Source organism: Eleutherodactylus coqui, chromosome 12, assembly GCF_035609145.1.
Source record: "Eleutherodactylus coqui strain aEleCoq1 chromosome 12, aEleCoq1.hap1, whole genome shotgun sequence".
In the NCBI taxonomy this organism is placed as follows: domain Eukaryota; kingdom Metazoa; phylum Chordata; class Amphibia; order Anura; family Eleutherodactylidae; genus Eleutherodactylus; species Eleutherodactylus coqui.
In genome coordinates, this window is record NC_089848.1 from 132,217,032 (window position 1) to 132,228,550 (window position 11,519).

Consider the following 11,519-nt stretch of genomic DNA (forward strand, 5'->3'; position numbering starts at 1 on the left):
GCAGTGAGACTCGGTCATCGTGGCTTTTGGATGTGATCGGCGATGCCGCTCCTAATGTTTAGAGGAGGAACTAGGCAGCATTCATTGAAGTCTTCTTTATTAAATAGCCATGAGAAAGCAAGCAGCCACGTATCGACCCTGTGCTCGGGTCTTTATCAAGCTAATCGGCGATGCCGCTCCTAATGTTTTATATACTTCTCCCTTTTTTCTTATTGTAGTATCGTGAATGATGAGAGTTTGCAGCTGATGGATATCGGTCATTGCCTTAGCATTTTGAGGTTCACTTCTTTTCTTCTTCCTCTTCTTTAAAGGGGAAGCCAAGACCAACGCACCGTGTGTCATCTTCATAGATGAGCTGGATTCAGTGGGTGGTAAAAGGATCGAGTCCCCCATGCACCCGTACTCTCGACAGACTATTAACCAGCTGCTTGCAGAGATGGACGGGTACGTGTCTGAGTGCTATATTAACCACTTGATTTAATTTTATATATTTTTTTTTTGTTGTTGCTCTTGGTTTTCCTTAAATAACGAATAACCATTTCATAATGAAATGCTCTTGACAGTCTCTTTGCATTTGAGACCTGTCAATCAGCAGCAGGGAATATATAAATATTGAAGAAGTTGGCCCAAGATTACAAACTTTCCCTGCCCACAGAATAGGGAATAGCTTGCTGATTGGTGGGGGTCTCGCTGCTGTCGATCTTGAGGCCAGGGATCCTGTGTCCCCCTCTGTTCATCACTACGAGGGTCGCCCCTCTCCCCGCAGTGCTGTCAGAATAAATGGAGTGCTGGTCGAAAATGCACTTTCGGCGCTCCAGTCATTTCAGGGTGGATGATGGAAATACCTAAGCCACTGAAAGTGTTGGCGCTCTTGTTTGACCAGCGCTCTATTCAGTCTCCACCTTACTACGGGGGAAAAGGTGGGTTAAAGTAAGCCTGCAGTGAGGAAGGTGGGGAATACGGGACCCCCGTTTTCACGATCGTCGTACTACAACTTAAAAAAAATAAATTTGATTTCTGTTGCCATCTTTTGCTTCCTATATAACTTTTTATGTCAAACGAGTTGTGTGATGGCTCGTTTTTTGCGTGGCGACGTGCAGAGCCTCGTCTGGCGCAGAGTGTTAAGGCAGCAGAAATGCAGTCCTAAGCTCTCGCTCTCGACCTGAAGGTTGCGGGTACAATCCCCGCGTGGTTCAGGTAGCTGGCTCAAGGTTGACTCAGCCTTCCATCCTTCCGAGATCGTTAAAATGAGTACCCAGCTTGGTGGCGGGTAATTAATTAATTACCTGAAAGTTAGCGCTATACAAATAACAGGATTTAATAAAAAAAAAAAAAAAAATTGGGGGGGGGGGGGGGTGTGTATGTTTTGTTTTTGTAGCATTTTGTGGTATACTACTTGTGAATAGCTTTTTATTACATTTTTTTTTCTTTAGGAGGATATGGGGAGGCCAAAAAAAACGTGCAATTCTGGCATTGCTTATTTTTTTCTCAGGGTGTTCAGTGGGGCATTAATTATGTGAAATTTTAATCTGGACTTTTGTGACTGCAGTGATACTAAATTTGTTTTTCTTTTTTTGATGAAACTGAGAAAAGAGGGTGGGAGTTTAAACTTTTTTTTAAATTTTTTTTTTCTAATATTTATTTTAAGAAAAAATTAAGTTTAAAATGTTTTTTATTTTCTTATGAATTCCCATAGGGAACTTGCGAGCATTTGATCACTCGTACAGTATAATGCAATACCATAGTATTGCATTCTACTCTGTTCTGGCAGGCGGTCTATGAAGACATTCCACAAGCACATCTCCATAGTCATTCACTGCAGTACTGGCCTTCAGTTGGCCCCAGGCTGTCATGACAAACAAATGGCACCCACCGATCGTTTTGCCAGAGGGCTATTCAGGACCCCCGATTGCCGATCAGGACATTTAAATGCTGTTGTCAGAATTGACAATGGATGACTGCCGCGATCAGAGTGGATCCTGGCAGGTGTCGGCTGTCAAAGATGTCTGACGCCCGCAGTGTGTTTAGCGGGGTCGGCTCCCTAGCCCACTCCATCTACAGACAGTCTACATGCGCCCTCTATTACGGAGCACGATGTGAAGCATGTATGTGATGTCACCTTATGGTAAACAAACCATGCCAGCCACATGTCACTGCTGTGGGAACAGAGCTTCCCAAGAAATGTGGAGCAAACTGAACAGTGTCTGTACGTAATGGGGGGAAAAGAACAGTGGATGTACAGAAACTCTGAAAACTGCTTTAATCGTGTCGCATTAGGCCTGTGTTTTTACTTTTTTCTTTTTACAGATTTAAGCCCAATGAAGGCGTCATAATCATCGGAGCAACAAACTTTGCGGAAGCCTTGGATAAGTACGTATTAGACCCCTAATAATGGCATATTGTGATGCTGGTTTGTCACGCCTTAAGGATTATGGGGACTTTTTTTTTTACACTGTAATGTGTGTACAGAGCAGAAGCAGATTGCGCTGGTAATTGCAGGCACCGTTTTCAATGATTTTAATAGGTGGTGCTGCACCTGCAATTACCGGCACTGGCCACTACACATGGGGTGGAGCTGGCTGCTTCCACTCCCTGCCCTGTGTTTCTCGTCTGTTATCATCGGGGGGGGGGGGGACCTGGGGGGCCGCCGGCGGTGGGTACCGTGGCTCCGGTGGGGCCGCCCGCGGCTGCTTTCTACCGCCTGCGGCTGGAAGTGCGGGCAGCGGGCCGACCGGCCAGGCATAGCTGCCTTAGCTGCAGTCTTCTACTTCTGTGTGTGGGGGAAATATCCCGCTGCTCAGTCCTCAGTCTCTGCAGGCGCGCTGTCACCCCTGTTAGCTGGGGCCGTGCTTGCCTGTTTTGTGCAGTGTGGGTACGCGGCCATGTGCTGGCTGCCGTGCAGCCTTTTCAGTGGCAGCCACGTGTCGCAGAGCGGCCATTTTATTTCCCGCTGGGCGGACATACGATTTTCCCGCCGCTTGGTCACGTGGTTTGCCTGCCCTCTGTTCCCTGCACTGTTTCCCTCGTGTGCTGCAGGGAGATGCAGCACCTCTGGACAGGTCATCAGTGGTTGGGTGGTGGTCCACTGCTCAAGACCCTTGTGCTTCTGCCGATTTGTCTGCTATGCTGTCAATGCAACGGGCTGAATGTCGTCATCGGTGGTCTCTGCAGGAAGTGGGAGCACCGGCTTTGCTCCCATTCAAATCAGTTGGCGTACCGTGCTTCTCCTACACTTCCTGCTTTTCTCATGATCAGGACAGGTAGTGACATTAGAGAAGCAGAAAGTGGAAGAGCAGCGAGGCATTAATTTCAATGGGAGTGAAGCCGATGGTCCTACTTCCTGCAGTGACCACTGATGACATTCGGGCCCGCTGCACTGACAACGCATTAAGCTGATGGAGAAGGGTCCCGAGCAGCAGACCACCACCCATCAACTAGTGCCGACATATCCAGAAAATAAGTCATCCATTACTAAAGCCTGGAATGCCCATTTAAGTACGGAAGCCAGAGTGAAAACATGACTCAGTTTTTAAATAACGAAACCCTTTGTGTTTGCAACAGAGAACAATCGGAAAAGGGTTAATTGTTTTTCCTTGGCACCATATATAGACACTGCGGGTGATGGTGCCATGCTGGAGATGAGCTTTATGCCACTTTCTTTTATTTTTCTCTGTGTAGTGCCTTAGTACGCCCGGGTCGTTTTGACATGAAGGTGACTGTTCCCCGGCCAGACGTGAAGGGACGCACAGAAATCCTGGAATTGTACCTCGCCAAAATCAAGTATGACCCATGTAAGTTTTCACCGGAAACCGTATTAAATAACATATAGCGACATAACGTGCGCCAAACACTTTTATCATATGGATCTCTTGGAATGAAGGATGTGAGCGGGCTGTAGTATTCACAAAGCGGAGTTCATGTATACAGCCTGCAGGATTAGCTGCGCACGCAGTATATATCAATGCATGTCACTTGTCCGAAGACCCATATACAGGCAAACACTGGCACCACCTAATAGAGCAAGTGCTTGTATGGCTCTCATGCATGGAGGTAGCTGTACTGGCGGGTATGTGCAAATCACACATCAAGCATTCAGAGCCGAGGATCTCAGTGGGAACTGGCAAATACATGACACAGATGGGCGATAACTTCAGGTCACCTGAAAACTCCTCTTGGGGATATCTTGTATCTGGAAATGATATATCGTCTCCACTTACAAGGAGAAAACGGCCTCCTAATGCGAACGCAAATTTCGAATGTTAAAATTGATCTCTTCCATTAAAGGGGTTGTCCCGCGAAAGCAAGTGGGGTTATACACTTCTGTATGGCCATATTAATGCACTTTGTAATGTACATCGTGCATTAAATATTAGCCATACAGAAGTTATTCACTTACCTGCTCCGTTGCTGGCGTCCCCGTCTCCATGGTGCCGTCTAATTTCAGCGGCTAATTGCCCGATTAGACGCGCTTGCGCAGTCCGGTCGTCTTCTTTTCTGAATGGGGCCGCTCGTGCCGGAGAGCGGCTCCTTGTAGCTCCGCCCCGTCACGTGCCGATTCCAGCCAATCAGGAGGCTGGAATCGGCAATGGACCGCACAGAAGACCTGCGGTCCACCGAGGGAGAAGATCCCCGCGGCCATCTTCACCAGGTAAGTAAGAAGTCACCGGAGCGCGGGGATTCAGGTAAGCACTGTGCGGTTTTCTTGTTTAACCCCTGCATCGGGTTTGTCTCGCGCCGAACGGGGGGGGCTATCGAAAAAAAACAAAAAAACCCGTTTCGGCGCGGGACAACCCCTTTAACCTCCTTCATCTTTGGTACGGCCAGAGCGAAACTCCGTTTGGAAACCTTACAGCGCCCAAAAGATATGGCACGCCACTACTGGACTATAAACTGTACTACCTGGCGGGCTACATTAGATACGTTCACCACTGGCTTTTCGATTGAGATCTCCCAAACATCATCTGATGCGCTTCCCTCTGGATTGTACTGGAAAAACAGACCTGCATACTAGACGGCTGCTCCCTATATACAGATAGCCCGCCAGAGTCTGGCAGATGTGTAAATGGATCGCTAGGCGTGAAGGCATTCTCCTGGAAACCCCCCTATGGGGTAATGGAGCACTACCACAGTTGCTGAACCTCCTAGATGTCCAATTCTGGATAGATCTTGGAGTCGCCTACTTGCAGCATGTATACATTAATGGAGTTGTGGCCTCCAATGAGCAGCTGCTGCAGCTTTACCAGATCCCCAGGACCAGCTTCTACAGATACCTCCAGCTAAGACACGCGCTAAATGCCCAATTCACAGAGCCACATCAATCCCTTTCCACTGATCTCTTGATAGGAGTTTTGCGCACGCAGGGACCTCGGGGGTTAATCTCGCTGATATATACGCACCTCATTCCATATAAAACTTCATACGTGGAGCTGGGGGTCTTGGACAAATGGTGAAAAATAATCCCCTCGCTCTCTGACGAGGAGTGGCGTACCGCAATGTACTCCTACACGTCATTCTCGCCAGCAGCCAACAACGATGATTCAACCGCACATTATACATCAATGTTACTTGACAGCAAGCGCCTGAACCCCAACACACAATGTCATCGCTGTCAGACACCCTGCGCTGACCATACCCGTCTGATGTGGAGCTGCCTGGTGATATACTCCTTCTGGACGGAGGTTACAGACTTCCTGGGACAACTACTGGGGTCGCTGCTCCCAACTAACCCCGCTGATTGTCTGCTAGGTATACTGGATGAGGAGCAGTGGCAATCTCATATCTGCATTTTTCTTGGCGAGGTGCAGTTTCTTGCCTGTAAGGCTGTAGCATTGCACTGGATGGGTAGGAGACCCCCGACCGCCCCCCCAATTGGCATAATCTAGTCAGTTCTCTTCTCCCATATAAAAAATTGTATACAAAAATAGATAGTGCCCAGATAAATTCTATAAAATCTGGGGAATTTGGCGCGGCTCATCAACCACAACCCACACGCAAAACGCATTCCAGTAATTGGTGGACCTAATGAGTTTTTAAACCCATCCAGGTGCCATTTAGCTCTTCACAGGTATGGAGATAATATCCTCAACTCTGCGAACTAGCTTATACAATGGATATTGTTGAGTCATTGTAACTGATTTGTAGACCTGCACCCTCTCACACTCACCTTGTCACTGAGTAATATCACTTGATATGTTCTGTTCACAATAAAACTAGTTTAAAAACAATTGTTCCCTTGCCTTCTAGCCATTGATGCTGAAATAATTGCCCGTGGCACTGTGGGATTTTCTGGAGCAGACCTGGAGAATCTGGTTAACCAGGCCGCGCTGAAAGCTGCTGTGGATGGAAAAGACATGGTCACCATGACGGAAATGGAGTTTGCCAAGGATAAAATACTTATGGGTGCGTAATGTGATATTTTTATTCTTTTTATTATTTGTTTTTTTTACATATATTGCTTATAACTGATCTGAAGAGTAAACACCTTAGCGTCCCAGGACTTGTACGTACATCCTAGCTGTGCAGCGTTAATTAGGCAGCGGTCTCGGAATCTGAGCTCGCTCCATACATGGTTTGTGTCGGCTGTTAGCAACAGCTGACAACTGGCTGACACAACAATAATGAGAGTTCATGCCTGTTAACCTTTTAACCCCTTCCCTCTCCAGGACGTACATTTACACCTTGCAGCGTCTGGGTATGTATGAAAAGAGATCGCGGTGTGATCTTCTGATAGCAGCATTTAAATCCTCCGAACGATGTTCGGGTGTCCCATACGGCCTCCCCGCGGTGAGATCGCATGGAGCAGTGTGGGTGTCATGGCAGCCAGGGTCCTCCTGAAAGGCCCCAGGGCTGTCTTGGCAGACTGCCTATCAAGCCATCCCCGTGGGGTGGCTTCATAGATTGCTTGTCAGATTGCAATATAATGTAATGCTATATTAGATCAAAAAAGTTTTACTAATTGTGGAAAAAAAAAAAAACGATTAAAAGTTTAAATCCTCCCCCTTTTTGCCATGACCGCCAGACCGCAGTGCATACGTGTGCAAAAGAAAAGCATATGCACCAAATACGCATAGTTAAAAAGTTGATCAGTTCATGGACCGTAACTGAACTGCATACACCTGTGTGAATGAGCCCTTCTACAAATGACTCACACTAATGCAGTGTACAACAGGCAGTCAGAGAAGTGGTACGGCCATCTCTAAGAACAATGTGGGATCTGGAGTGAATGCATCAGAACGTCCTATAGACGTCTGAATATCAGTGGTCTGCTCACACGTCATCTGAGGATGATGCAGAAAATGAAAGCTGTCAGTCTTCAATGGGCACAAGATCATGCCACGTGGACAGAAGAACAGTTGGCAAGAGCAAGTATAACCTGCATAGATCAAATGAGATTTGAGCTGTTTGGCGCCGAAGAGGAGAAGTTCCGATTGTGTCCTCTCTACAAAACAGACATCGGATTCATCCGCAGGAGTTACTGCAGCTAAGAGTTTTATAAGAAAGTGTGGGAGCGTCATCTAAAGTGTGAAATGTCTTAAGTGTGTGTGACTTAAGATTAAAAGGGTTTTCAGGATAGATCATCAATAGTTACCAGCTTTCACCAGCAGCGGTTCATCGATGCAATGCCGTCATAAAGGCAAGTGGGTGGGGGGTCTATTAAATACTAAAAGCCAGAAGAGTTGCTATATCACTATGCACCCTTTACATAACTTGGAGCCTGTTACAGAACGGCTGTCATATATGAATTATTGCAGAATATGCATCTGTGCCATAAACTGATAGTAGCTGAATGCGGAGGCTCAAAATTGTGCACGTTTTCAAATGTGCTTGCAAAATGAAGTAAACAAGTGGAAATGTATATCTAATGTAAAAACATTTTCAACATTTTTCTCAATTTTGCCAAATTTATTAAAAACAAATTGTATCTCTACTTTTACCACTTAAGGGCGGCTGCACACGGCCGGATTTTCATTGCACAACATGCTCTGTCTTTGAGCAGCTTCCGTGAAGAGGACCCATGAGCCGTCCGCAATTAACATCCCGATTGTGTGCAGCCGCCCTAAATAAAGTACAATATGGGATGAAAAACAAGATTTCCAACATTTGTCCTAGTCATTAAGCCACAAAAGAGCTTGGTTTAGAAGGGGTTAATAGGACTGTACATGTATCGTATGTTTCATGGCTCTTGCTCATCAGTGTTACTTTTATTTTTCTTCAGGGCCCGAAAGGAGAAGCGTGGTGATAGACGACAAGAATAAAACCATTACTGCCTATCATGAGTCGGGACACGCGATAATTGCCTATTTCACCAAAGATGCTATGCCTATAAACAAAGCGACAATCATGCCGCGGGGGCCGACGCTCGGTCATGTGAGTTATATGCAATGCTGGTTCACCTGAAGGTGTAATGAATGTTCTATACATATGCGCAGGTGCGGGCCACCAATTTTTGCATCAAATTGCTAACGACAACTTGTCCGTCAGTCCGTGTGTGTGCTATGTGAGATACATGCAGAGCCTGACAGCACCTGTGATGTCAGTTACTGGCTCTTAGCTCCGCCTCCTGATTACATGACCGTGACGTCATTACAGGTCCTTTTTATCCTCCTTGTGCGATGAATAAGGGATTATGGGCGAACTACATCAGTTGCTGTGGATACAGCAGTACTCAGTCTGGAAGTTTTTACCTGGTTGTGAGACATCTGAACACCTGTGTGGAGCCTCCAATAAATGACACATCACAAATTTACACATATGTAGCTGGTGTGCTGAGAGGACCTGTAATCGATCAGTCACATGGTCTCTGAGCTGAATAAGGGATTATGGGTGGATTACATCACCCACACCCCCCTGTGGCCTCAGTTGCTATGGATACAGCAGTATTCAGTCAGGTAGTTTGTAGCTGGTTGTCAGACAGCTGCACACCTGTGTGGAGACTCCAATAAATGACGCCTCACAAATGTCCACACATATAGCTGGCGATACATACTGACCAACAACGACGAAGCATCGTCCTTCCCCCGCTATCTTCACATCTTCTGAATGTGGTATCATGTCATCTCCAGTGCTAATGCCGCCAACTCCAGCCAGCCTTCATCTAATCATCAACCGTTCTCCAGTGTGGAAACTAGTGCAAGCATGTCACCACAGAGGGTTCAACGCCGCCGTGAAGCTATGCAAGCATGTCACCACAGAGGGTTCAACGCCGCCGTGAAGCTATGCAAGCATGTCACCACAGAGGGGTCAAAGCCGCCGTGAAGCTAGGTGCAGCTTACATGACACAGTGGCAAGCCACGATGTCACCTCAGCCACCAGCTGAAGTTTGTAGATCTTTTGCAGCAGATATGCAAAAGCTACAAGCAAACATGTCTCCTCAGTGAGCTCTGAAGTTTGTAAATTACATACAGCTCATATGCAAAAGAAACCTAGCAGAGCTGTGTGTGACGTGCATGTAGCAGAGCTGTACGCCCCCAGAAACACTGGTACCATAATTTCCTAATAATTACTAGTGATCCCTAATAAGGGTGAATTCACACATTGCGGAACCCTGCAGTTTTTCTACATTCTACTATTAAAGTGAATGGCAGTAAAGCAAATCCTGTTCACAAAACCGCTGAGTATTTTCTGCTGTAACCCGACCCTGCGGTGTATCTGCAGATCTGCTTTTGAAATTCTGCAACAAATCCACAACGTGTGAACGCATCCTAAACAATGTCTTTAACTTCTGTAGGTGTCTCTTCTACCAGAGAAGGATCGCTGGAACGAGACCCGCTCGCAGCTCCTCGCTCAGATGGATGTGAGCATGGGCGGTAGAGTGGCGGAGGAAATAATTTTTGGGCCGGAATACGTAACTACAGGTAACGTCTTTCCTGAGCGCACACTAGTTATTACATGACCCCAGGTTTTACAGATCTGACATTTCTTCTATTGTTTTTAGGGGCTTCTAGTGACTTTACCAACGCAACAAAAATAGCAAAACTGATGGTAACAAGATTTGGAATGAGTGAAAAGGTACAGAAATTCACATTCAGACCATTTGACCTTTTTGGATTTACTGTTTCCCCAAAAATAAGACGAGGTCTTTATATTAATTTTTAATAACTTTCGCAAAAAGATGCACTAGGGCTTATTTTCAAGTTAGGTCTTATTTTGATGATGGAGGGACCACAGATGTGTGTGCGAGAGCACTGCACTTCCAACCCTTATGGTCACTCATACGAGCGCTCAGACCTTTGTTGTTGGCATAGCAACAAAACAACAAATGTTGGAAACTGTGCTAGTGGCGGAGGGGTTCATGGCAGAAAGTATTCAGTACCAGCACAGGGCACGGGCTGCCAATCTTTGAAGTCAGGATTGTCTAATGTGGTTTTTGAAAATGGGTTTTATAACGGAAAGTTCATGCAGACTAGCTGAGCGTCGCTTTGTATTTAGCATGCTTTTGTTTCCTGCATTTCAGCTTGGGGTAATGACTTACTCTGACACCTCGAAATTGAGTCCGGAGACACAAGCTGCCATCGAGCAAGAAGTTCGAACATTGTTGAAGGTAAGATCGGTAAATCTCTGTTCAGACATGTTCCATAAAAACAGACTAGACTGAAGCTACACTGCATTGTGTGTAAAATATATTCTATATATCCCACACTGATTGTAAAATAAATCCCGCTCCCAGAAGTTGTCGTTTTGCTGCAGACCCCGTCCTGCGGTTTCATCTCAGGCAGATCTGTACATGATGAGAGTTGTGGTGATTAAATGAACGGTCACCGAAGGCCCTAAAAGTGGTTCCTCCCCATGGCCTATAAGAGGCTCTCGGAGGCTCCTCGTGTGTAGTGACCTCTTCTTCCGCTTGTGTAGAGCTTGTTGACCACTAGACGCCTCTACGACACAAAGAAGAGATGTCACCCCGTTACCAGAGGGGGGCGCATTATTGGGATGTGAGAAGCTGGATGGTCATATTGATGAATTTCCCCAACCAGCCGTTCTGGCCAGACTGTTAGGAGGTGTTGTGACCAGTGGTTGGGGCACACAAGGTGACTGGGCTCAGAATGTCTTTAATAGACAACCAGCAGAGAGCAGCATCTGACCAGACTATTAGGGGGTGTTGGGACCAGTAGATGTGTGAGGGCACACAAGGTGACCGGGCTCAGGACGCCCCCTACAGACCACCAGTAGAGAGGAGCGTCTGACCAGACTGTTAGGAGGTGTTGGGACCAGTAGATGTGTGAGGGCACACAAGGTGACCGGGCTCAGGACCCCCTGACAGACCACCAGAAGAGAGGACTGTTATCGTTCGACAAGCACAAACAGACGCGACTGTTTCATTGTCCACCATCCAGAAACGGGTGGCATCATCGTTACACCCCTGTGTCTGTCGAAACCATTTTTAGGTGCTTGGCTGAAGGACATTTGGTCTCACGGAGCCCAGTACCTGTACTGCCTTTTGGCACCCACCCTATGTTGCCTCTGTTTGCAGTGGTGTGGGGTGAATGAAGAAACTGGACTGCTGCAAAGTGGAACTAGGTTGT

At 46.7% G+C, this 11,519-nt stretch overlaps 1 protein-coding gene across 1 annotated transcript in view; it reads left to right on the forward strand.

Annotated features, from left to right (window-relative positions):
* YME1L1 (YME1 like 1 ATPase) overlaps positions 1 to 11,519 on the forward strand; it is a 42,079-nt gene that overhangs the window by 25,525 nt on the left and 5,035 nt on the right. Inside the window, exons 11-18 of the mRNA XM_066585267.1 lie at positions 312 to 444; positions 2,308 to 2,370; positions 3,679 to 3,791; positions 6,244 to 6,399; positions 8,216 to 8,367; positions 9,728 to 9,854; positions 9,935 to 10,008; positions 10,454 to 10,540. Of these exons, the coding sequence (XP_066441364.1) occupies positions 312 to 444; positions 2,308 to 2,370; positions 3,679 to 3,791; positions 6,244 to 6,399; positions 8,216 to 8,367; positions 9,728 to 9,854; positions 9,935 to 10,008; positions 10,454 to 10,540 (905 nt within the window). The remainder of the gene's footprint in view (positions 1 to 311; positions 445 to 2,307; positions 2,371 to 3,678; positions 3,792 to 6,243; positions 6,400 to 8,215; positions 8,368 to 9,727; positions 9,855 to 9,934; positions 10,009 to 10,453; positions 10,541 to 11,519) is intronic.